Source organism: Amia ocellicauda, chromosome 1, assembly GCF_036373705.1.
Source record: "Amia ocellicauda isolate fAmiCal2 chromosome 1, fAmiCal2.hap1, whole genome shotgun sequence".
Classification (NCBI taxonomy): Eukaryota; Metazoa; Chordata; class Actinopteri; order Amiiformes; family Amiidae; genus Amia; species Amia ocellicauda.
Window position 1 is genome coordinate 44778448 of NC_089850.1, and position 23182 is coordinate 44801629.

At 38.6% G+C, this 23182-nt stretch overlaps 1 protein-coding gene across 3 annotated transcripts in view; it reads right to left on the bottom strand.

Moving 5' to 3' along the window:
- ezrb (ezrin b) overlaps positions 1-22586 on the bottom strand; it is a 29247-nt gene extending 6661 nt beyond the window's left edge. The window contains exons 1-8 of one of the 3 annotated variants that reach the window (XM_066706419.1): positions 22434-22586; positions 21389-21489; positions 12341-12424; positions 8551-8646; positions 6814-7088; positions 6548-6631; positions 6087-6233; positions 2077-2173 (exon numbers count right to left, since the gene is read on the bottom strand). In XM_066706419.1, the coding sequence (XP_066562516.1) occupies positions 2077-2173; positions 6087-6233; positions 6548-6631; positions 6814-7088; positions 8551-8646; positions 12341-12424; positions 21389-21400 (795 nt within the window). In that variant the 5' untranslated portion in view covers positions 21401-21489; positions 22434-22586. Of the gene's footprint in view, positions 1-2076; positions 2174-6086; positions 6234-6547; positions 6632-6813; positions 7089-8550; positions 8647-12340; positions 12425-21388; positions 21669-22196; positions 22350-22433 lie in introns of those variants that run through there. The other 2 variants (XM_066706437.1, XM_066706428.1) reach the window with 2 other exon arrangements.
- Positions 22587-23182: the final 596 nt, after the last annotated feature.

The following is a 23182-nucleotide window of genomic DNA, read 5'->3' on the forward strand; positions in this document are numbered from 1 at the left end:
GTTTTGATTTTGCATAACAGCTATGTGTTATTTTGGAAATCCACTGACTTGTTTGTTGTGATGACTACATTCAATGAAAACAAAAAAACAAGACAATTCCTTGGTGTACATGTAGGCATATATATATATATATATATATATATATATATATATATATATATATATACATACATACATACATATATACACACATTCACACACACACACTTTATATATACTTTATATAACAAATACAGGAATTTTGTTAATTTTGACAAAACAATTATTTCTGTTTTTATAAATGTCACCATCTGACCTTAAACAGCTCCCCAAAATGGGCTGGCACTGTGCGAGTTGTCCCCTCAATCTGGATCCATACTTAAACTCATCGGAAATGACATTCTCCACTGCCATTACTATTCTGAATGATGAGTTTTTGAGGTAAAACTATGGCTGCAGACCCCTGCAGGCTGAGCACTATTTAACTCTGATCTATTAAACTCTGCAATTTGCCAGGTAAATGGGAGTGTGAGCTGAATCAGCTTAAAGAAATAATCCGCAGTGCACGCAAACACCCACATCACCCAAGCTTTTAACCGAAACCGAACTTCTGAAACCTGTGGGATGTGAAGAGTCACATCACACTAGCCTGCACGTTGTTTTTGCAAGTGGTTTTCATATCCATCAGTAGCTACTCCATGCTGTGACAGAAAACATGTGCACTTTGTAGAAAACAATCTCATCTCCTTAAGGTGGCGCTCTTGCACCTTTATGTCCAAGTTTACTGCAAATCACACAAGCTGGGCCTTTGAGACACTCAACCCTTAGTACCAAATCTGCTAAGAGCAGAACAACCAGACAGTTTCAGTTTTACCTGGCTTAACATCACATTGATCAGGCTTCATACCTGCAACCAGGATGCATAGTCCCACATGACAGAAATGCCTACTGTGCTCTCGCTGAGGCTTGGGAAATGACAGCATATTGACAATAGTTCAGGGTCAGAGGATAGAGGACTTGGTGACGTTACGTAATGAAAATCATTTTCATTTGGTCGATCGAGAATGATTGTAAAGCACTCTCTCGGAGTCGTAAGTCTCCTTGAACAAACATAGGAGAATAAGCCTGTATTCTTAACATTCCCAAGGTATCCTCTTGAAGTGCAAAAAAAAAAAAAATCCCTATCAATGAAAAGCCTTGTACTTCAGCCAGGTTTCTATTGACATTGTTAGTCATGGCTGCCGCTGAGCCTTTGATATAACGGAGAACAAAAGCAAAAAGCACCTTTTGCCATACGAGAGAGAACTGTACTTTTGTGTGCCAAACAAGGGTCATGGAGACTTTAGGTACATTTGTTTGGGGAGTTGGCAAAAGTTTTTAGAAATCCTGTTGATAACCCCTTAATAAAACCATATCCGTGTCTGCTGCGGTAACCCAGGACAGTAAACACAATCTTCTATTTCTATGGAAACATAATACCGAACTACCACTCGCCAGGGCAAAACACCAATCCACTTTAAATGCATTAAAATTAGCTGAACACTTTTATGGATCTCCTTTACATTATTTTAATTGAAGCATCAAGGGCATCAAATAACTGTTCAGAGTTGACAATTGCTAACAGAACTTTGTTTAAATTCCATAGCAGTAGGTTACACTTACTAAAGACCAGTGCTTTCCTTGACTTAAAATGCTTCAATACAGATTTGAATATGCTTTCTATTTCTGTATTGATTTTACAAATTGTTTTAAATGTTTCTTACACTATTCAAGAAGGTACTAACATTCATGCAATCCCCCCTTCCCCCCCAATGTGAATTACAATTTCTTCACAATACGAGCAGCAAACTGCCTTTTTGCTTTCTCATACTTGATACCAAACAATGATTAACTCACTAATGCCTCTGAACTTTTGGACTCTTTACCAAATAAGGTAAAACTTCAGGTCTGTGACTTGCTGCTGCAGAAAGGCAGAGTTCAGCGATGGATAGAGACCAGTAAAAAGCATCAAGTAAGACGCCTCTTCAGAACAGGGATTATTTTCCTGTTAACTTCAGTACATTACAGAATAATTATGAACCAACTACATATACTTACTGGAGACTTCTTGTCAATAGGTTTTATAATGAACTTCTTGTCGTTGAAGGAAATATTCCTAATTTCACTCCAGGGAAATCCGATCTTTGGGGTCAGTCTGAAAGAAGAGTTATTTATTTATTATTAATGTCATCAAGTCTACATCCACAAATGTAAGAAACTCATGCCATAGGTAAAATAATGACTTCATACATGCAAGAGCCACACGATGCACACACACATACACACACTATATTCCTTTTAACAAAATGGCTGAAGTATAGTTCTATGCATTACAATTTCAGAAAGGAAAAACTACTCTTAAGAGCTCCAAAATAAAGAATAATCTAACATTTCAATACATTTTATTTTAAAAGGATCAGACATTTGACTTGACTGAACAGCATTTCTGTTCTTCCCATCTATTTATTTACTAAATCAACCTGTTACTCTTAATTAATCTCCAATTGCATTATTACATGCATGATGACAATTAAAACAAATGTATACACACTATTCCCATCATGCAGCAAAGCCTTACAATGTCCTATATTTCTTATTTGGACATTGTGTCCTCGGGCCCTTGCTTCATTGCGGAGCTTGAAGCTGTTATTTGGCTCAAACCTTGAACATAGCTTTCAGTATAATTTATAATATTCAAGTCTATTCATTTAAATTCTTTAAGACTAGAAAACTAGGGAGTTTTTTTTTCTTCCCCTTGTTTGAACTCTTTCCAGCAGCAATATTGTTTTTGTAACATGTTGCCCAAACCTGAGAACAGGTCTTACTAGTGCACCTTGTTATTGGAATAGTACTGCTCTTTCAGAACACCTGAAATAGAAAGTGTTCCAGTCTTGTTCAAAACTATATTGAACTCAGGGAGACATGGCTGGGCCATATACAGTTTCAATGCATGACCCTAACATTTATGTTTTACTGCTACTTAGCATGCATTGAGAGTTTTTAAATCATGCAATACATAGAATAAAACTCAAGTCTTTAGATGACACTTCTCTGTGCAGCAGGTGATTTCCACTGAAAAGCCACTATCTGATATTTACTAACAATGTTAATCTGGAAGGCTTGCTAAAGGATTACTGGACTGACAAGGATTTTCAGAGTCTGTGTTATGGATTATTTGTACAGAGTGTTAACTCTAATGCAATTAAAGGGCTGGGTTCTCATGCATGTCTTCCAAGATCTTGGGTTTTGAGGAGAGGTGTTGCTCCTGCAATTAGTGACATGAAATCCACACAACATGTGGATGTCTCTGGGTGACTCTGCAGTGACAAATCAGTCACTCCTGATGGGCTGCTAGAAAACGGATTTCAATGGATATAAATAAAGCATAGGCTCAGCATACTTACAAGTAGGATTCAACAAATGTAAACAGCATCTGTTCGACTGGCAGCATTTATATCTTGGACTCACACATGAGAGCAATCTGTGCTTTTGTGCAAGAATTTGTGTTCTTAATTGAGATCTCAATGCCACAAGGCATCTAAGTTTCTACTTTCACATTTCCAAACAGATTATAGCCCAAATAATAAGGAACTGGGTCACTTTGGGATGAAAAATATATTGCAAAAGAACTTTATGTATTTTGTTTATACTTTTCATAACCTCAGTCTGGTTGTGAACCCAGATCTCACATCTCTGAGGAAACGGCATCATGCGAATCATGGCGCACACAGGCCTGGCTTTAGGTTAGGCCCACATTCTTTGGCACTGGCGCAGCTTGAAAAACCAGTCTGAGTATCCATGGTTACAGTAGAGGGCACTGTGGGAGAGCAACATTCATCCGCCTATCCCAGAAATCACTGCTCTCTCAAAAAGGGGTGAGTGCTCTACTAAGGGGTAATGATAGTAATATGGGTAAGGAGTGGAGTACAGACAGATCCCACCTTTATCTAGCAAATCCCTCCCATTTCATTAGCAACAGGTTTCCAGTCTTTATTATTGAAAATAAAAATACATATCAAAAATCACACCCATGTACACAACGACAGTGAGGGATGTTGACTTGAGAAGGTAGGAAAGGTTTAAAAGTTCACTCTCCTGTCCAGCAAGAACATACATAGACATTTTATAATCTCTCGGTCAAAAGAAAGATTACAAAAATCCTGATTGGCAGATTTGATCAGTTCTGGATGTTCTTGAACAGGCCACTTTCATTAACTTAAAATTGAGTTATTCATACATCCAACAGCACTCTGTATGGCATTAATCATCACCCTTTAATTACTGGATCATATTTTGTTCTCTTAACTCAAAAGGCTCTTTGATAAAATCATTATATAACTCATTCAGAGTAACACCACCATTCTAATGAGGGAGGGCAAAGGAGGGTACAACTTAACACAAACAGTGTTTAGAGTTTCTCAAGGTTTAGAAAATAAATCTATAGGGCCTGATTTTCCAAAGTTGGGAAAATATATAAACTATCTTACTGAATGCCTTTAAAAGCAGGCATGAAAGCTCCAAAAATACACAAAAACATGAAGTGATAAATCATGCACAGTGGGCTTAAATAAAGGGAAAAACAGGCAATTAAACAATCCCAAAAATTTCTTTCTGAAGAAGGATGCATTTAAGTATGATTTAAAGTACACAGATCAGCAAAATTCCTGTTTAGTTGGGAATGCAGTTCCAGAGATTTGGGGCATAACCACTAAAGAAAACCAGCAGCATAAAACAACTTCTTATATTTAGCAGTTTTTAATGAAAGTACATAGCATGGAAGCATGTTAAAATAATGACCTACATATGTACTACCTTAACCCAGTTAAACCAGGCACTTGATTCACCCTTTTCACCCATATGGGCAGTTGTGTCAAACAAAAAGAAGGAATTAACGTTTAAGCAAAAATCGACCAGAAAACACAATACAAAATGTTCATTTTGACAACAGATTATTTTTTAATACTCTAAGCTCCCTAAAACAATTTAAATTATTGAGTAGTTGCTGAGAAATTAAGGAAAACCTTTCATGCATCTAAATTGGAATATTTCCTCACTACTTCTTACAACTTCAGTGTACGGTCAAGTTAAGATTTGTCTGTAGCAAACGTGAACGCAACAGTGAATTACAGCCAAGTAATTGTTCTAAATTGCGGAATATTTACAATTATTCTCAAAAAGCTGCGGTTTTTCCGTTAAATTGAAAAGATAAGAACAATGCAATCTCTGACATATGAAGGGAAGCTTGAAGTACCATGGTACAAAGATGGCTTGTTTCAACAGAAAGGTACATTTCCAAATTATGTACTGTTACTTGGCAAGCTGCAGTGTAGAAAAGAACATCTGACAGGAAGGGAGGGTGATATTAAAGGAAAAAAGAAGGCTGGCAAACACAGCATGGAAACCCTTGTGTAAAAAACGGCACACAGTTTACAGATGGTGGTGGAACATGTCAAGCCTGCCCTGAGATGAAAGGACCACGAAAGACTGTACTCTCCTGATTCACTAGGTCAGAACCACCTGAAGCAAATGCATTGAAATGGTTGAAGTACTAGAGATCATTCTTGGATGCCAGCTAATCTCCATATTCAGATGCTGCCCAAAACATTGTTTGGCTTGGCAAAGTACACCTAAGGAACATATGAATAAATAATTAGGCTTAGCCAGGATATTACACTTTGACAAATTGATCATGTCCCCACCCCCTCCTCTCTCATAATATTTGTAATAGTAGTCTAGAATCATCAGATCTGGTCTTCTGTGAAAGGTACCAAAATTACATACTTTAGAAAAAGTATGTAAAGGAAAATTGACAAAAAGCTGAAGGATGAATACAAAAAAGTACGTCCTAACAAGCCAATAAGAATGGCAGGGACTGTGCAGCTTTGCCAGCATAACTTTGTGAGTGTAGGGTTTCAACCAGCTAATTACAAGGTGCCCATATAAGCTGATATACTGCAAGTATATCCAACTTATTATGCACCACATTATGAATAACCTCATAATAAGATTGTGCCATGTGGAAGAGAGATCGCTACAGTCGTAAAGATGCATCCAATAGAGAAACTCACTTGTCATCCTTTTCGTAGATGTTGAGTCCCAGAGCATCCACACCGAGCCAGAGGTCTGTTCCTTTCTTGTTTTTGATATCAAAGTAATTTACTCCGTACATCTCCAGGTCCTGGGCGATTTTTAAATATTCCAGCATTGCATCTTCCCTGTTTCAAAATAATGAGACCAGAAATATATCAAAGCCACTCCTGTAGTAAAAAGGTTAGTGAGGTTTTGATGCAGCCCCACAAAGTACTTAAACCGGCCAAGAAGTTCAACACTTCAGTCATACATGAAAAAATGACTATTGCCCAGTGTAACGACATCTGTGCATGCCCTGCTATATAAACAGATTCTGTACGAATCATCCCACACTCAATTCTCAAACCAAAGCAATTAAGTTCACACTAAATGCAAAATGGCAAGTTTTGTCATGCTGAAAAAACATGTTGGAGAGACAAAGAGCAAAGACCAAACCTACTTCAGCATTCCACGATGTTCCTCATGCCACACCTGAATGCGCTCCTCCCACTGCTCCCTGGAAAGCTTGTGTTGCTCCAGGACTCTGAAAATACAATGAACGAGTGAATAAATAAGAGGTCTCTCACTCAGGTAAATCAAGAGGAGGATCGATAAAGGTGCTAACACAATCCGAGCTGTGCGGTCTTGATAAATCCCACCATCCAACCAACTCCGTGCCCTCCCCAGTCATTCTAGAGCTTTAGAAGTCTAACGAACTTCACTCACCGTTGAGGGAGGAGGCGGTCAGAGGTCAGGTATCCAGACTTATGAGATTCCGTGGAAAAGTCTCCAAACTTAGACTGAACAGCATAGGAGGCGAGGAGGACAGCCGTCTCAGGCGGGCAGTAGACCTCGTCACTAAGGATGCCATCCTTCACCTGCAGGAAGAACAGCTTCTGCGTGATGTCCTGGATCAGCTCCTCGGACACATCTTCGGGGAAGAATTTGGCGCGGAACTTGAACTGCATTGGGTTTTCCTTCTTCACATCCTGTGAGGAAACCTGCAGAGGAGAACAGATGTGGATTAGAGAGCATCCTCCTTAAAAGCATCACTGAGTGCATCCTAGAACTGACTTTGATGAATTCCAAGCAGTTGCTTATTCATCTACCCATTAGCCAACATTCATTAAAACCATTTATGACACCATATAGAAAGGATGCATTATTTCACCACCTGTGGTTCACAAGCCAAACTATTGATTTAAAGTATTGCAACATAAATTGTTTAAAAAAATTGTATTACAATGTAATAAATGCAACAAATCACAAACCAAATAACTGATCCTTAGAAATACAATTCTGGAACAAAATGTCATACAGTTCTATATTCTATTGGAAAATCTTTTAAAGATCAAATTAAAATTACATGACTGAAATGTTCAATTTGTGGTGACTTGTGATGTGTTTTAAAAAAGACTGTGACTGTGTGTAATTGTCACATAACATTACTTATCTGGGGTCTTTTGAATTGATTACAATGCTGCAGGGTATATTCTGGCAGGATAACCATATGGCATGCAGATGACCTCTGAACTGTACTGCGGTGACCATGGCAACCACACCATGCCAAATATCACCAACACACTTATCTTAATCAGACAGGACCTCCTGAGAGTGACTGAATAGCTTCGATACAATTATATTCCGAATTTAAAAGGAACAAAGCAAGAAAGGCAGAACATATCCTCTCTGCAAATAACTGTACAAAGACAAAGGTTATTCTAGCAGTACCAAGGGTGTGTGAAATGCTTTGTAAGTCAAACAAAGTGGGATTACTGCCACATTTTTGGGCCTTCTCCCTCAACCAAAAGTCTACAATGGGATTGAAAACATATCCACAAAAGAGTGGAATGTTATAATTATCAGCAGTTACTACAGAACAATGCTTTGGCTACATTTAAACACATTCCCAACTGATTTGCTCAAATCAAACATTTTTGTAAACCTGCTGCTAAGCACGTGCTTTGCACATTGAAAGATGAAACTGAATAAATAAGGGTCACACACTGAAATGAAACGAGAGAGCGACTCTGTGATTGCATAGGGCTGGAAGCATCCAGTTAACAGTTACATTGTGTCCTACTGGGCTGCTGCATCAGCACAATGCCACACACAGTGAAACAATTTAACAAGCATTAGCATTTGGACAAAGGTTAGCAGGGCTAGCGCCATTTCACTGCTCATTGTCACAGCCACAGCAACCAGGCATTACACAGCACATTCTCTCACTCAATCACTCATGACTGTCTGCTTGATAATACATAATTGGACTAATCTCAGCAGGCCTGAAGTATCTGTTCTGAAAAGGAAGGGATGTGCCAACCAACCTCCGTTAAGTCCTCAGTTACTGCAAAGCTTCATTGCTATACTCTCACACACAACAAAGGAAAAACTTCACTTATTATACATGACCAATAAAAAGTATTAGTAACAGAAGAACTGGGAGGAGGGGAGTTACTTTACCTTTTTATCAAGCTTAAGCCAGGTGTAGTATCCTTTACTGTCCATATACTGAAGTCCAAAGTACCAAACTTCACGCAAGCCAATGGTTTTCACCACCTGTAGAGAAAGACAGAGGGACAATGTCACAGCCATTCCACAGTAAGTACAAGACAAATAATTCTGCTCCTGAGTGGTGGTGGTGGGGGGGTGTTAGATGGGGATCATGGGGTAGGACTTCTTAAAACTGAAATTGTGCAATCATGTAAATCAAAGTGGGATTGCTTGTTCACACAGCCCCTTGAACTGAGCCACACAGGTGTCCACCTAGCATAAAAATGTATACAATCACAATACATGTGAAACTGTAAAACATTTCCAGTACAGTAAGTGTGGAAAGTTTGATTTATAAAATCTCCCTACATATGAAGATAGTCTTCCTCTATGCAAAACATAATTTGGACACAAATGGAAATTGGGCTTCAAGGCAATTCAAGAGAGAAAACAGGAGACACTTCTTCACACAGAGAGCTGTTACAATCTGAAACAGACTCCCAAGCGATGTTGTTGAAGCTGAAAATTTGGGAACATTACTTAGTTATTAATGGACACGAGCACAATGGGTCGAATGGCCTCCTCTCGTTTGTAAACTTTATGTTCTTATAAAATAATAAATTCGCAACCTTTTTGATCCAAACGAAACATGGCACCTGACAAGTTAATATCCGATCGCATTTCTTCAAAAAGGTTAATGCAGACGTCTCAAGGATTTAACATGTCAAATTCTCAGGGCCATGCCATGTCTTTTTCAGTGCCTTATCGTGAACGCAAGAGGCCCTTTCCTCGTCATAAATTAGTTTCATTGAAGCATGAGTAAATATAAAAGTACTCAGACCAAGCCTGGTTTATCAGATTAGACTTGTATTCAAGGTTAAAGCCAAAACACAAATTAAACACTCCTTTATTTCTTAATCTACTACTTCACTTTCCATAACTTTGGAATCAAGGTGGGGAATGTTGACACTAAAACAGTGTGTCAATGTAAAAATAAGAAATGTGTTAAAATACCTTAAACATGAAAATTTACTTTTAGGTTGTTTTCTTAAATACACCCCAAGAAGTTGATTAGATGCTTTAAAGCTCATGAGCAGAAGAGAAACTTAATTGGCATCATATTGCACAATATAAATAGCATCATCAGGTGTTTGTGAATGTGTCCAACTGATAGTGAGCAATATTATATATATTTTTTTTAAATCCCTGTGTCCTTAAAGAAACTTTAAAATCCTTATCCTATCTATAAAGAAACAATACCTCAGCATTAAAGCTAAATAATCTGATCTACTTTAATAAGCCAATCATTTATTCAATGTTCAGAACTCATTTTTGTTTTCATGGACACAGCTGATAGCAGGAGACTTGATGTTGTACATGGCACTTCACCCCAGTACTGACTTCACAACGACAAGTCAAACGCATTCACTTAAAATCATGGCACTGCGTCTGCACTCGTACAAGGCAAGATGTTTCTGCATGAAAGGAGGCCATTATTTTGAAGTACCGCTAAATCTTAAGTATATTTACACTGTGACACACCTGGGCTAACACTGAAAGGCACTGAGTAATGAATCCCAGTTACAAGTTAAGATATAACATTTCTGTGAAGCCAAGTTTTTTTTTTTAAATTATTATTCTCCTACACTACATTACTTATTGCATCCTCTGACTCACAGAGTTCCAAAGTCTATTCTGAAGAACGTCACACCCTGTCTCAGCTCAAAGCCAAGAGAAGATCACAGCTACAATTTTGATTCTGTCAACAGAGCTGGAATTCAAGTGAAACCGGTTATGTGAAGCAAAAGTATGCATCACAAACCCAGGAGAGGATAAAGTTTAGGGAAGGAACACGTTTTGAAAAAATAAAATGCGTAGCGTACATTGTGTGGATTTGTCTGAAAATATTGAAGTCACTGTATATAAAGCATGTTGATACCAATCTTTCCCCCAAATAAAGATTAAATCAGTATTATTTCATATTTATTATGACCATATCAGTAAAAGAACAAAACCTATTCAAATTAAGCACCTCGATGTTAAAATAAGATTAAAGTACAGAAATGAAGTAAATGTGAGACGACAATGTCATGTTATCGAAGTGTATTAACACAAAAAAAGGGAATACATTTTGCATTGATTTTTAAAATTTGTCTCGTAAAGCTGCAGGATAATTTAAGCAAGATTGTAGTGTCCATCTTAAAACCGAAGATAAAATTAAACCATAATGTTCAACCGAGCAAAAACGCGCAGCAGAGGCTTAAAAACATTACATTTCCTGAATACATCAGATGGGATTGGCTGCCATTCATTACAGAATGCCAAACTCAGTCATGTTCGAGTTCAAGGCTTTTCACCCCTGGGTGTGGTTCTAGCATATGTAACTACAGCTTAGTTGGGCTGAGGTCACAGTGGAGTTAGGAAGAGTCAATGACTCTCTGATACAGTAGCTGATATGAGTAGAAGAGAGGGGCCATGCTGGGGCAAAGTCAAGCTTCTCACAGATCGGCTCTCATATGCGTGCGCCAAGGCAGTCAGCTGTTATTTTCACTGCTCTGACCACATTACGTTGAGTTTACGTCGTCAAAGCAGTGGATCCCCAAATTGCATATGCACATGTATATATAGTACCTCAGGTCGAGACTCCTAGACTATATTTTACCTTGGTAGAAGGGTAAAAGACAGATTTATCCACATTTTTGTCACACAAAAATATGATCTCATTCTAACAAACGTCAAAAAGAACTATGAAAAGTAATTGAGACACACCCCATGTAGAAGACACCTGCTTAAAGTCTACATTCTGATAAAGAGTCATTTGTGGGTTTCCATACAGTTATTAGAAGTGATGACAACGATGTCCAAATGAGTGAATTAGCTCAACACCTTTGATTAGAAAGTATTAACACGCTGCACTGTGAAATTGCTCATACAACAGTATTTGCATTGGGGTAAATCCCAATATTTACCCGAATACTAAAAAACCTGGTTAGTCAGGAAGTAGCTACCACCCAAAATCCTACAATATAACATGTGGGACCTCTACACCTATAATGAAAGATTTCCAACAGGGGGTGAGAGGAGGCACTTATTCCAGATGTGGTATTTTGACAAACTCAAAATAAGTTAATCTTCATTTTCTCAAATGGTATAGCATTTCATGTGCGTCTCTTTTTCAGGGAGAAGGAAGGCCATAAAGAGAGCAAACACTATTAACCTCCTTTCTGAAAACTTAATTTCTAAACATGCCACAGAGGATGGCCATTGTGTCAGGCTATCACCATCAGCTAAATTTGCATGTAGGCACGTGAAGAGAACTGAATTAAAACAAATCTCAAATGACAGTACTGAAGTGTTCCAGATTAGTTTTCAGATTCTTACAGTGTTCTACAGTTGAGGCAGGAGAAGTGGTGCTGTATGGCTTGTCAACACAAATAATTATCCTAAAGACCAAGAGTTCCTTGCTGATCCACTAATGAATGACATGGCCTATTGTATAGAGGTCAGTGCTGTGTTAGCAATTCGTTACAACTGAAGAAGAGAACAGCCTCTTAAATATTTACCTTCTGTAAATTACACTATATTTTATCTCTTGCAAAATCTTACAAAAAAAAAAAAACCCTAATCAATTCATGCATACTAGCACTCTTTAAAACAGCTGACATGCTCCTTGAAAGAAAGCAGATAACTTACTGCCACACATACCAAACCTGCACGTAAGTGGAGATAACACCTCTGACACCGAATTGTAAGAACAAACCTGGTCGAAGAGCTGTTTGCCTGTGGTGTTGGGCTGGATGGCAAACTCCAGCTCCGCATCCATGGTGGTGACTCGGACATTGACCTGCAAAGGCAAAACGGACAGGGTTCAACCCAAAGGTAAAACAAACGGTTAAATGTGAAGGAGAAAACAAGTTTTATACGAGATGAAGAAAGACGTAGAAGACCATGAAACAAAAGTTGGGAAGATTAAATAAACTTTGGTGACGTGACATGGAAAAGAGAAGCTGTAGACTGAAACAAGTGAAAATATCTTGGGGAGCCCTTCATCCAGCAGTGGATCAATATGGGCTGATGGTAAGGAAATTTATACACAATGGAGATTTAAACATCACCAGGGGCAATATATTTTTTTCTGCATACACACTGTACAATTACTACCATTTTAAAAACAGGTGGGGGACAGACTTACAAGTACCTGCTCATAATGTTTAAAATGCACATCAAGGCGTGTGACTTAAATGTGCATGACAGCAACATAACCGTATGTAAAGCATTCTTTGGCCATTCCTTTCCATCTAGACTTTGGACTTCTTTATGGGACAATTCAAGGTAAGTCTGAGCAACACACCTCTGCAACACCCAACCATTGGACACCTCCTGCAGAATAAAGTTACAATACTAAAATACCACTTCAAGCACATCAGCTGGAACTATTTTTCTTGTAATCTTCACTCAATACACATTAAAATTACAAATGTAGTTTTAAAAATCAAGCGACGCATTTTACACTATTCTCAGAATTCTGAGAAGAGAAACGTTCCAAGTGAAATATTTTAACACTGTCTTTCTTACAAAGAGAAAATACATTCTAAAACCCTGCATAAATGAATGTAATGGGTAATATAGGCTGAATTTTATAAACTCTTAAAGCATGCGTGCTTCTTGCACCACACAATCACACTGGGCCAAGTATACTACTGTATAGATGTCGTAGAGCACCAATGCAATTCCTTTGAACCTTGATACAACAATAACACCTTGGCTTTCAGATATGCGATCAAATCATTAACAACCGAGGGCAACCCTGAATGCGACAGAGAAGAGTGAAGCAGAACCATCGTCAGCCATCATCCTCATTTCTCCCTTCTTTGCTTTATTTATTTTTCATATGTAAAAATGCCTTGTTATAGAATTGCTAATGATTAAACAGTTCGGTCTGAAACAGCATGTCTTGAATCACAGTATTCCCAATTAATTCTGGTTATACAGCACTTAATTGGTACATGTCAGGTTGTCTTAAGGAGAATAAGTCCATGTTCTAACAGACCCCCCACTCATTGCCAGCGAATGATACGATTGCTTTTTGCCCACTGTACAACCCATAACTGTTCACCCATTTTGTATTTGACAAACAGTAACCCAGCATTACACCAGAAGTAGGCAAGTAAATCCCTGAAGGACTGCAACTTCTAATGTCACACTGGAGTTGGCATTGCATCTTCCTCATTATACCTGGGTCCTGTTAGCTTTCATCACCGACTGTGGAACACGTGTAGTGTGATCCCTAGTTTGCCGTGCCACCAGAGTGTCTAACGTGATGTCTCCGGCTTACCTAGGTGACAGCCCAAGTGAGCGCTAACTTGGATCTCTGTGTTGTCAGTGTTGGTTTGTTCACCTCAAACTCTAAACCTGCCATTGAATCACAAAACTTCTTAATATGCTGACAATAGCCAGCATTGCTCTTTCGTCCAAACCACTATACTAACACTGCAGAATAAATATTCACAGCTATTGCTCCTGAACGAGGTACAAATGACTGCACCTGCCCGAAATAGCCAGGTTGTTTGAGGCAGAGCTCGTCATTTACAACAATGGACATGGAAAAATTGTTAACTGCTACCGGCTAGGTAAATATAGATGCCTACCTGGAATAACTAGGCACAGTTTGAAGGGAAGAGGAAGTTATATGAAGTTCACCATGCGGTCAGTGCAGGAGGAATCACGAGAAGAGGAATACTGAAAAAGTATTATTAAAGAAAACAAAATCGGCAAACTAATTGGCCTTCCAAAGTGGCTCGGCCAGTTAACACCACACCTCGGGATGCAGATTGGGCCTTACACCCCAAGCATTGCTGGTCCAAAGGTGGATTACTACAGAATAGACAGCGATGGGGATAGCCCAAGGAATGGTGAATAACTTGAGTTAGGTGTGCCATTAGCCATGAATTACACCATACTACAGGCACTGTGAGGATTACAGTGTTATTAGCAAGAGCTGCATTAGTGCTCTCCGGCAAGGCTACACCATTTGCGCTGCACAATCATGGCTGGCTGGACAGGGGACACTTCAGGCAACATCTGTATACATATCCTCTACTCTAAAATGAGGATTGCAGTTATGATCCTGGTCGGGTAACAATTGACTATTCCTGAGTGGCAGGGATTTAAATAAAATCTAACACTTTTTCAAAGAAATTGATGATTGATGGTGCGCCTCTTTGACCATTTGGCCATAGATTGAATGTAGCCATCAGATCATTTATCCATCTGGAAAGCCCATTTGTGACCAGGCTTAAGCTTCTTGACAGGGGGAACCTGTTCTTTGGCAGATTTCTGGATCTTCCCTCAGCTCTAATAAGGGCACCAGCACCAGAAGATACAAAGCAGACACAAAGGATGATGCAGACTTGATCTTTCCTGTGCGTATGATCCTATTTTAGACCCAGTGGTAACCAAGGTGATGCTCCCATCACCACCCTGGGTAAAACTACCAGATGACTAAAATTCCTGCGGCAGGATGACATTTATAGCCTTCATTTTCAACATTTTACAGGGCATGGACAAAATTGAGCATGATACATCTCACTGAGCGTGATTTTTCCACACACAATGCTCTGTTCCATCCAGCAGCCCAAACTCTTTCTGGATAGGTCAGCCAAATAAAAGGCATGACTGCTATCCTGACAAGCCCAGCACCTTTCGGCTAAATTATAAATTTTGCCTGGGTAACATGACCCTTTATAAAATAAAAAAAAGTCACTTCCCTCACAGGCACTTCTTGAATTTACAGTGAATACATTTGCAAGAGAGCAGCTGGTGACGTCCCAACTGCAAACAAAGACAGCCTGTTCAGTTTTAGCCAAATTTGTTTTGTTTAACATTTTAAACACATTTCAGATGCATATAAATACAAATCTAACCATCACAGGGTCAACAACAAAAGTACTGCTTTTCATAAACTGGTCTTACTTTGACTGTTCAGATGAAAGAAAAATACCACAAAAAAGAGGGGTAGCCTATTCTTTTCCACTAAAGGCAAATGGTATTAAAACCCGCAATTGTATTCAAGTTTTAAAACTAGAAAAATTGTACATTTGAATGTCTATCCCGCGGAATAAGTTATTAAAGAATGTGTAAATGTGATTTCAAACCCTAATTTAAAGCCACATTCATCAGTCCCAGGCAGCACATCTAACCTGACACTTAACATAAGAAGCCCTTCAGAGAAGTATTGCAGCCCCTGGGAAACTTCACCCAGAAACAAAATCCATTCCCATAGCAACACAAAGGTTTCCTTTCACATACACATTCCCAACCGTTTCTTTCTGGCGCTAGAGTGTACATTCATAACACTGTGCATTTTAATGGGGGCTGCTTCCCTCTCAATGGGCAGGATAAGTCTGACAAAAACAGACACTGTGGGGTGATCGTGAAAGAGACATTTAGAGGACTCTCCTAACATTTGAAAGCACATGCCATTATTTTTCCATCCTGGGAAAGATGAAGCCGGACATTTGCTGAGGATATTGACCCTGGAGTCTGCATATTTGATCAGATTTAGGAAGCACTAGAGTAGAGCTCAAACCATGACACGAAAGGGAAACTTGCATAAATATTGACAGTTTACTTTACAATTGCCAGTTTGTCATTTAGGATCAAGAGGAACTTAAAATATCCCAAAGGAGGAAAAAAAAAACAACCTCCCTCCCCATATAGAACTGCAAATAAAGGCAGACTTGTTAAAAAATGATGTAATTGTGGAAATTTTCATAAATCTCTTATTGAGTCACTGTTTTGAAAGCTACCTAACACAACCACTGAACCAGAGCCTTAGAAAACTGTCTGAGCTTGTAGGCCTAAATCTGGACCACAAGCATAACTGACAGCAAGTATGGTCTCTGGTATAGCGTGCATTCAAAGAAAAGAAAACAAAAATCATGTAAACAGCACCTAGAAATGTGATTCAATTCCAAAACAATTGCAATGTTTGTTACATAAACACAGAGGGCTGAAACATTGATACTGTCCTGTACATGTACAAACTTACTTTAAAATTCTGCTCCAGCCATTACAGCACCTACACAAGTACCCACTTTTATTTATATTTTTTTATACATAAAATCAAATTACTTTAATGTTCTGTAATCGGTTGATTATAAGTGTAGACCTGGTCTGATGTGGAAAATGACCACTGAAGATGTTGGGCAAAAGCATAAGTTCTTAAAGTTACAGATCAAACAAGTATAGTCTTCCTGATAATATTGGTTGTGATAGACAGTAAATTGGTGCTTTTCAACTGTCTTATTCAGCTTGGGCTCATCTGCTGTGTATACAGAGCCTCATCGATTGTGAAACGAGCCTTCTCATTACAAACAGCTGACTGAAACACACCCACGTATAAAAGGTGTTAAACCGATGTTTAAAGTAATTAAAATGTCTTGATAGACTCCATAGCTCAGGACAGATCTGAAGCACTAAGCTGGTTTTGGGTTCCATTCTTTATTCCGACTATTCCTTTGAGGCAGTGAAATAATTATGAACATTATGACAATATACACTTGATAACATCCCTCTATTCGCTTAACAATTGTAAGCTGCTTTTGTTTTTTGTTTAAGACCTACAATCATATTTTTCAAACTTCCGCATTCTACTAGACATAACATTTTCCGCATTGAGACAGATGCACAATCTCAGAGACGTATAGCCTGCTTTCGTTTTATTTAACCAACCTTAACCATGTGATTTACTTTAGGATTTCTGGAGCCTACTTCCTTACTTTCACAGAAGAGAGAGCAAAGACTGACTATGCTTTGCATTCATCAGCTTCATTCAATGGTTCTCTGTTTTCAGTGGTGCATTTTTACATATTTTATTTGGCTTAATGGATTTCTTTATTTTAATTTTTCTTGCAAGTGCAAACAGCACATGCAGATTCTGTTTTATCCAGACAGGGAAAGTGAATGGCCCAATCAGCAGAAAAAGCACTGTAAAAGCACAACCTCACAAACCCTGGGATTTCATTCATCGCTATGGATTTTTCCTAGCATTTTAACAGTGCCTTGGATTAAATGTTTGAGTTTGTTTCAGCAAAAAAAAAAAATAATAGCTGCCTCATATATTAAAATGAAAACAGACACTGCATGGCATAAGAAACCTCTGCAGATCACAAGATACTTTTTAACACCACAAAAAACATCTTTGGACAAAGATATTCTGCCCTCTTCTCCAGGCCCTCGAGTTGACCGTCAAGATGGGAAAACAATTCTTAGCCTGATACTTGAATTTTGAGACTGTGAAAGATTTAAATTAGGCCTTGTAAATAATTAGCTTTATGAAAAGTTAGCCACCCTGAACTTTGAGCATAAAGAATGCTTACAGTGAGGCCCAATACAATATATTCAGCTGACAAAGGGCAGGCTAAATGTTTGCCTGAGCTCAAGAGAAAACATTTGCTACCATTTTATCACACCTACCCTGTCGAACAACGAATGTAGTACAAGTGTTCATAATTCTAAATCTCTTCCCGTTTCTACATCCGAGATGTTTGGTGCAGACGAGCAGAGATTCACAAAATAGCCTATGGTTTTATTAAATCAACCCGTTACAGTTTCTGAGCCCAAGTTCACTCAGACTTGAACCTGCATTCCATAAAATAATTAAATTGATAAGCACAAAAGTGTTCACACAGCAACATGTATTCTCAAGGTTTCATATGCCTGTTCAATGTCACTACATTCCTATAATACATTAGATTCATAAATAGGAGGAACTTTTAATTAGCTTGGAATCAATGCATGTTTCACTAGCACTATAAGAACACACTGCATGGCATACAATCAGTGTATGAAGAAAAATAATCTGAAACCAGCAACTTTGAGCAGTACATTTCTGCCTATTACCTCCTATATCCTTCTAGAAAATGTATTTTTATCTTTATTAACACAAAACACATTTAAGATTTGGCAATTTCCACCTCATTTTCTTTTTTTTTAAATGCTCATTTTCACTGATGAAGAATTTCAAATTAAATTGTACATCTAACAATAAAAGCCCTAGTCAAGGCCTTTAGGCTACTCAACAAAAAGCATATAGACCTACTGCTTGCTGGAACTGCCTAAAGGGGAAATGAGCATTTCACCAGAGACTATGCCCCCACAATAAAACTACAATGTTTCTCCTAGCATTTATAAAAGATTCAATTTATAAACAAACCAGGAACACAAGGGCTATCTAAGCAGTTTTTGGTCATTTGTTTTATAGTCACATAAACATTTTCTAAAAAAACATACTGAATAAAAAACAATTGTTTGGAATACAAAGCAATGCATCTTAAAACAGTGCTTCTTAAGAGACGCATGGTATGTCTTGCACTTATTTAAGAATTTGTGAACAGTCTGCAAGTACTGTATGAATAGTTTAATTTAATTATTCCCGAAAACTGTTACACATACTGGTCACCTTCATATGGATGCATTGTTTTTTTTGGATATTGGAGATATTAATATGGGCAAATTATTTAGGAGACTGACTTCTCCGTCTAAAAAAGATCATGTTGAAGGAGCCACAGGAAGAGTAAACAGAACATCAGCTGGCCTCCCAACATCTGCAGTCTCTGAAGTCGAATAGGTATCGTGAACATACTAAACTGTTGCAATAACAACGGTACAGCATACACCCTGAAGGTGTACCAACCATTACTTTTAAAATAAATTATTCAGCAAAACAAATGATGACAACAAAGAGCTGTCAGTGGATTAAAGCCACACCTTGCATGAAGCCACTTAGACATTTTGGTGCTTTGCTTCAGAACAAGAGTGTGGAAAAACAAGAGGTTCACCGGCACATGATTTTAAACAAGGCGTGCCCTTCTAATGCATCTTGTTGGGCTTAAAATGTCTCTTGCGTTAGTGTTAAAAACGTGCATTGCTGAAACTGGATTCCTGAACTAGCCTAAGAGAATGTCTTCTCCCCACCAACCTGTTCTCTCTCACAAAATCACACATTCCAACATGAAACCTGTTCTAAACTTGAACTGTTCGACTTGTACGGGGGCTTGGTCTTCCTCTTCCTCTGTGCTTAACACAATTTTATTTCACCTGCAAGCTTCACTGGAAAGATTGTACCTGCACCGGGTCGACACTTAAGCAACAAATCAGAATATAGAGTACAAACCCCTTCTGCATAACCTGTATAATCAATTATGGGGAATGGTTACTGAATACAGCTTTAACAATACCTTCAGCTAAAATGTATTTCCATTTACCAAAGTCTTGGAGTGATTGAACTTTTCTGTAAGATTTATTTTTTACAAAATGACAATAACATTTAGCCACACAACAGCAGTGTCTGCATGAATGCATAGGGCTTCTAGTGTAACAAACGTTTTTAATGCATCGTTTTATTTTCTTTCCCTGCCTCCCCTCCCCAAATGCTGCCTTTAATCAAATCACCTTGAAATACATTTTATATTTCTCAGATTCTCATCATGATTGCTGATGCAACAGGAGAATGATCGGTTTCACCCACAGGGATTAATTTTATGACTAACAAAAGCCATTAGAAATTAGTATAGCCATTTATCATAAATTGACTTCTCAGTAAGGAATTGGAAATAACCAGCACTCTGAACTGGAAGCATTCATAATAATACAACTTTTCTATAGCAGTAGGGAGTTGGGATGAAGAACAGAGATCTCTGCTGAAGCCAGTTTTAACCTCTTACTATATAAAACACTAAAATATACAGCAAAACCAAAACATAAAATTATACCTTTGATAGTCAAACAGCAGTCAAGACTGCCATAAATCAACCACAAGGTGCTGTGGGCTCCCATTTTACATGAATCCATGGCTCATACAATAAAATAGACATTAGACATGTTGATGGCAGATGATCAATCATTACAAAAGCATTTAAAACCACTGTAATAATACTGTCTGGTTAGAACATGGCTCTACATGGTCCACAATTAAGGACATCTAAATAAATCAGCTCCATATATTAGAAAGGAAAAATAATCTGTAATCTATCATCTGTATTGCATCTGTAATCTAGCAAAGACATGTAGCATGAAAAGAAAGAATAGATGTATTGAAAAATAGGCTTTTTTAAATTATTATTGCTTGTACCAAGGCGAGGGACTTCACTGAGAGTGTGCTTCCATTTCCTTTCTTTGAGATATCAAGGTTCAAGCAAACCTTAACTTTCTCCACTGGCCTACCGAAGCAGTAACTACCACAACCACAGTGTGAAAACCAATGGTGCAATCATAGGTGTAGGGATTGTAATGGATGAAAGCTGACCTGAGAGTCCTGTATGATTTATGATGTTTAAAAGTACAAGGAGAGCTGTGCTTTACGGTCATGAAAAGAACATTCCAGACACTTGATCAATCAAGAGAGTCTCTCCAATCATCCCATCACAAACCCGCTGCTGTGGCACACACTTCAGAGGCACCATCAGGGAGGGTTGACCCCCTCTGCCCTACAATCGTGAGACATGCTAAAGGATGCATGAAAGTGATGGGAATTACACCGCAATTAAACAGACCAAGCATCTGAGGTGCATTTATGAAAGTTCAGAATCGGTTTCTCTGCATTCCTCAGAGTATGAAGTTCAGCTACTAAAATAAGCTCACAGGGAAACTATTTCCAAATAATGCTTTCAACTTACTGGGTACCCTGATACAATTTAAATGTACTGAATCATTTAATGGACGAAAAGATACATTGTATTGTATGTATACACACCCATTCTAACAAAATAAAACAATAAGGCAAGAGTAGAAAGGAAATATGACTTACTGGTTTGGGCATTTTCAGTTCTGTTGAGTTTCACCCGCAGTTGTGAGAAACGGTCTTCGGGCGGAAAGGACTGATCACTTGGTCGCCTCTCAAGTCTGCCCCTTAAAAAAAGCAAGAAATGGTCTGAGAGCAGAAACAGAAACAGCTCTGAACAAACCCGTCCTTTGTGGCTCAACTGTGATACTGTGTCAGACAGGCAGGCACGCCAGTATGCATTTATGAATCATTATTAGATATGTAGCGCCCTGGCCTCACCCAAAAGAGAGAGAGAGAGAGAGAGAGAGAGAGAGGAAAAAACAGAAAAGAAAAAAAAGTCGTCCGATAGTGTGTGATACAATTAGTTAAAGGTCGCATAGTCTCCACCCTGTTTGGTAAATACTTACCTCAGCACATCTAAAGCAAGGTGTGACCCTTGGACGTACAGAACTAAATGCACCACAGATCATATACTAGTCACTGATCAAGATAGGAACTATGGCTTCCGAAACCTTCCCTTTTATTCGTAGGAAATAAAACAACGACGCGATTTAAAACACGCCAAAGCAGGGAAGAAACTCCGTGTTATTTTATAGTTGGTGAAGCGCTTGTGTTTTTAGAGAGTGGCATTCTAAAATCACACCGACGTTCTAGATTGCATCACCCATTAGATACATACAACTGAAAAGACGAGCAGGTCACACATCACCACAAGTGTGTTTGCTGCTGTCTTGTAGAGAAATAAAATCCTGCTTAAAATGGCACGTCTAACTTTTTTTTTTTTGTGTCCTCCTCCCAGTCAGATTTGTATGAAGCTGTAGCCCAAACTTACTTTGTCTCAAGTCAGAGGAGTGCAACGACGTGACTGGTATCATTATTAGTTCTTACCATTTCCAATTAGAAATACATTTGTTGCGCCTAAGCTTCTGTTATAAACCCCAGCCCACATTAATCCCTATGACACCTGTTGAGAGATTTCCTTTGTAAGTCTCAGAACAAGTGCAGAACCCAGCCCTGCCGTACAGCCCGCACCGTCGCCCGGCTTGTCGGACAAAATCACTGAACTTACTGTAAAATACTTCACGGTGGCTCTCGCCCCAGCAGGAGTGATTTCAGCAGAGTGAGAAATAGCAGCCGCCGCGGGCACCCCCTCCCTCAGATGAAGTCAGTGGCACTGCAATATGGCTGACCCGTCTCCCTGTCCTACAGCTCGCTTGCTAGTCCTCTCCCAGGTTCCTGGGCAGCGACCCCAACAGCGCCTCCTACCGGCCGCCAGCAAGGCCTACCTCCGCGGAGGGGGGATGAGAACCAGCAGAGTAAAGCAACACACAGGACTCTTGTTCAATCTCAGAGGAGCTGTTACAATCTGTAATAGCAAAGTCCAACCTGTCGCAACAGATTGTCTGTAGTGTTGTAGATATCTATATTACACTTTATAAAAATGAAAACAAAAATGAATATGCACCTCTAATGGAAATCTTAAGTGCAACTTCATAAGATTGTATTGCAGCTTGACTTGAAGTGAATGCAAGTTAAACTGAATATTTACTGCCAATACTGGTGATTATATTATTATTATTTAATCTATTATCTGTCTATTCTGCTATAGCCGTTGGGTGTAGGGAAACCACCCTAAAGTATGGGAAGTTTATGACGACTTTATCTTTTAGAGATAACAAGTTCCTATGACACGGTGTATGTAGCCAATCTATCAATTGGATATGGTAGGTTTATTTCTAGAATTGTTTATCTGAAGAGTAAAACATATAAGTATTTTGTAATGCTTTATGGTAATGTAAGGGATATTTGCATTTTAAA